The sequence below is a fragment of the Morone saxatilis genome, unplaced genomic scaffold (assembly GCF_004916995.1).
Source record: "Morone saxatilis isolate NCDOM2014 unplaced genomic scaffold, NCSU_SB_2.0 Contig23, whole genome shotgun sequence".
NCBI lineage: Eukaryota > Metazoa > Chordata > Actinopteri > Moronidae > Morone > Morone saxatilis.
In genome coordinates, this window is record NW_023339796.1 from 12,929,066 (window position 1) to 12,933,703 (window position 4,638).

At 39.5% G+C, this 4,638-nt stretch overlaps 1 protein-coding gene across 1 annotated transcript; it reads right to left on the reverse strand.

The window, feature by feature from the left end:
• Window positions 1-3,830: 3,830 nt before the first annotated feature.
• Window positions 3,831-4,397, reverse strand: LOC118334265 (leucine-rich repeat extensin-like protein 5; the record flags this gene model as incomplete). Its single annotated transcript, XM_035670113.1, is given in 1 exon segment — window positions 3,831-4,397. A coding segment is annotated over 1 exon segment (527 nt), but the record flags the coding sequence as incomplete, so codon positions are not given.
• Window positions 4,398-4,638: the final 241 nt, after the last annotated feature.

Here is a 4,638-nt window from a genome sequence, read left to right on the forward strand (position 1 = left end):
GTGGAGCTTCAGAGTTCATTCTTAGCGTGATATAAACAGAAGCTCAAGGGCAGCTACTAAATGGACCTTGAGGTGAGATTGTTTTGATTTCTAGTCACATATTAAAGGAATCTAATTCAGATACATTAAAAAATAAATTCAGATTCAGTCTAACAAGATCTGAAACTGTGTCTTCTTTTTAACTGTACACAAGTAAATGTCAGGATCAACCTTCTCCTCTGCAGACCAAGTTGGAGTCTACAGTCAGCACTTTGACAGTATTATACAGTACATTATACTTGTTTTACATAATAGTCACCAGTCAGCTTTTAAAATGAGGTTCTATTATGTTTACACATTGCTGTAGACGGCTATTTCATCTCCAAGGTTACTGACAACACCGGCAAGAGTGACACATTGAGGTGAGTGCATTACCTTGTGTGTACTTATTTTATTGCTTTTTTGTTGCATTGTAATATATTCCACTTAAATCACAACATAAATCCTGTATTTTGGGCAGGCAGATGGTGGCAGAAGGTATATTGTTTTATATCTTCTTTTTTTGTCAATCTTGCCATTGTCTGTCTCGTCCTCAACATTATACTTGTTTGATTATATCTTGGAAAACATAGGGCAGATTCTGCTACTTAATTGTATAAGTGTGTGAAATAGAAACAGAATGTAGTTAAGAGTCTTTGAGATTTGTTTTATCCGATTGCTTCCCAATCTATCTATACTGGGTATACCTTCAGCAAGAGAGAAAGCTTATACAAGCAGTGAATGCTGGACAAATACATGGACAAATACATGGAACACAGTGACTTTACTCCAGTCAGGACAGACCAAAAGATGAGGTCCAGCTTTTCCTGTGAGTCTGCTCCAAGTACGATTAAAATGAAATTAATAGAAAAAACAGCTTACTGCAAAGAGAAATATTATAGTTTCTATTTTATTCCAGCCAATGTTTACTTCTCTTGTTGGGACTTAATTCAGTGATGCCACAGTGACTTTTCTTGTTCCATTAGATGCTGCCGCTGCTACATTAGAGGATGATCCCAGTGTGCCACTATATGTCCTGGATGACCATGTAAGACAATACATTTTCCCTTTTAGTCCTGTTTTTTTAAGAAAAACATCTAATTGTACGATAGTAATTTTGATTAATACTTGATGACCTCATTTGATTTGTGTTTTTCTTTGGGTTTGGTAAGAGAATACCAGAGAGCTGTGCACAGTCTGTCAGTGACCCACCCACCTATTGTATTAGAGCAGCAGGAGTTCTGAGGTACAAACGGGAGTCTGACAACCACAGGATAAACTTAACAACCATTATTCCAGAGGTACTAAGATCACATTTCTATCTAGTGTTATAAATTCCATCTACAGCAACACAGATTTACTGGTTAATGGTTACTAGTTTGTTCAAATCAACATCCTGTTGTCCAGTCCCAGAATCTGACAGAATACTCAGTGAAATGTGAGTACTGTGGAGAAAATGCCAAACCTTCACTGGATCTAACATGGCTTCAGCGGCCCGAGGTGAGGGGGATGGTGAATATGCTAAAAGAAACTCCTCACATATATCTAAAGTATTGTTGACCTCCTTGCATCCTGTTTTGTATCCATCTCAGAAAGTCCCACTCTTCTGCTGTGCCCGGTGGCAGCAGCTGTGTGAGATGCTGCTGAAGCAGAGATGTTTAGTTGGGGGGAGATGTGACTTGAGGACTGCTACTCCAACATTAGTAGGGGATAAGCCGGCCCCGGACACAGAGGAACTTCTCTTCCAAGTCAGGGAGATGGAGGATCACAACAAGTTTATATTGGAGTTACCAAGCGGACTAGGGTAGAGATTCACATCATACATGTTCGACAGGTAGAGATTCACATCATACATGTTTTTTCAGTAGAGAGATTACAGGAAATCAAAAGGGAGAGAGATAGGGAATGACAGGGAATGACAGGGAACATGGGTCCCCAGCCTGACTCGGACCAGGGACATTGTGTTTGACATGGGAATGCACCAGTATTAATCCAAACATATCACATATAATAGTAATACACTGACTGGGACAATTTTTTAATGAGTACTTATATTTGCAATACTTTAAATACATTTAGCTGATAATACTTCCATATTTTTACTTGTGGTAGAGTATCACTGTGTGGTATTAGTACTGAAAACAAGCAGGTGACCACAGGATTCAGGGCTCTTATTCAAACTGACTTACCTTAGAAGCTACAAAGCTTGCAAAATCACCAAGTCACACATTTGACTGTTAAGAAGTATCATTTACACATCTTGACTTTCCTTTAGTATAAAACATTTTTTACTTTGTTTATTGATGTCATCTTTTTCTTTAAGGAATCAGGATGTCACCTGTTAGGGTTTTCTTATATTCAGCAGTGGTGTAAAGTAACTACGTATATTTACTCAAGTAGAGCTGTACATAACTGGGGATTTCCGTTTTCTGCTTTATACATACAAATTAGCTACACCTTGACCAGCTTCAGGATTAAAGTGACAGTACAGTACACATTACATCAATATATTATTTTAATTTGAATTAATATACTATTAATTATATTCCAATAATATAATATATAATTCTGACATGAGCCATACTGCATAAGGACTACCTTTACTTTTGAAACTTTAAATATATATTTGCCAACATTGCTGTACTTTTCTGTGGTATTGCTACTTTTACTTTAATACATCTGACTACTTCTTCAATCCTTTGATTTCCAGCATTTTCAAGAATGTTACAGCCAACCACACCATCAGCTTAATGTAATTTGAACACTTATAATCAAGTATAATATTTGGTCACGTCAGTTCCTTTCTGGCGAGCCAAAATTAGAAGATGAGGCACAATAATACAGCGGATTAGCTTCTTTAAAGTTTAATGTATATATCCTAATTCACAAAATAAAATAAATAACACAATTTGTTATTTTAAAATTGTCTCATTCTCTCAAGTCCTTTTGGTAAAGCTAATGCACAAGCTTGTGCTTGTCATGATTTTAAAATGTGCTAGCAAATTTGAAACTCACACCCAGAGATTGTTGAGCCATGGTGCCACCATGTGGACACCTTCCAATGGCCCCATTGGAGCCCCATATTAGCAAAACTAGAGACTCCCCAGAAACCAAAAACAATCTATTTCACCTCCAAAATGAGTGAAATAATGTTCATTTCTATAGGACCAACTTCACAATACAACTGAAACGCTCACTTCCCCCACTGACTCCCAACATTGTTAGAGTAGCCAGCAAAATAATTGCCAAACATCTATGATTGACAAGTTGTGAATGGCACCGTCTAAGCCAGCTCCAACCACCCGCTCTTGGAAGAATTTGTTTCTCCCCTAAAAACAGGTTTAAAATTTTCCATTTGTTCCAGGGACAAGTTTGTAGGTTGTTTTAAGTCAAATTTCCCCTCGAGTTACAAAAATCAATTTGATATGAAACAAGTTGGTACTTCTTGTAATGTGGACCCACTTCATCCAGTGGAAGACCTTTGAGTCCAGACATACCTGGAAGCTGTCTATTGGGGGGGGGATAAAAAAAAATATAAAGCCTTTACCCATGACAAGAATGATGAGAAAAATTATTAACTTGTTTCATATTTAAACTCTAGAAAAAGTTCACCCTTTCAGTAATATGGAAAAGTTATCACAAATGTATATAGTCCATGCAACCTTTTGTTTTGTCAAGCATAAAAGACCCTGCCAATATGGACTGCTCACCTTGTCTACACCCAGTAACACTTCATGGTAAGCCTGTGCCAATTTCTCCGCACAGTGGAAATCGTCAGGGCAGTTGGAGGGTTAAAAGTACAGACAACGCACTTATGTTTTTCAAACAATTTATTAAAACTGTTTCAACAGGCTAGCCTTGAGGGGGATACCGGATAAAGAACGGATAGTGGCCATGTGGATGACGATGTGGCTGAACATCCGGGGACGGAGTCAGTGGGGGGGCCGTTATCTCGGTTGTAGTCGTAGTTGGTGTCGTTTGTGGCTCAAGAGTTGGATATTGGGGATAATTTGGGATAGGTGGAGGGAAAAATGGAAATTGGGGATAGTGAGGGAAAAATGGATATGGAGGAAAGAAAGGTGGATATGGTGGAAACTGTGGTGACTCTGGTGACTGAGGTTGAGTTGTGGTTGATGGAGTGGTTGGTGTGGCAGTCGCTGGCAGAGGGCCTTGGTAGGGCCAAGGGAAGTAAGGTGGGTAGAAAGGAAAAGGAGCTACCATGGGTGCAGTTGGTGGCTTTGCAGTGGTGGTTGTAGTAGTAGTTGTGACTGGAAGAGGGGGAGGAAAGTAGGGATTAAAAGGACCAGGGTAGAAGGGGTACTGTGGAAATTTGCGCATTTTTGGTTTCTTTGTAGTTGTGGTAGTTGTTGCCGTTGTGGTAGTTGTTGCCGTTGTGGGTTCTGGCATAACTCCTGGAGGGTACTGAGCATAAGGATAGGGAAAATAATAGGGTTGGAGATCTGGGTTTTGGACACCGGGGATGGGCACCTGGGGCATAGGTTGTTGTAGGGCAGGTGTGGGAGCAGGTACTGCAGCTTTTGGACACACGAGTGAGACTGGAATTCCCTGCCAATGCATTGGGAGCACGTAATTTCCACCCTATGGAACAGAACACAAGAT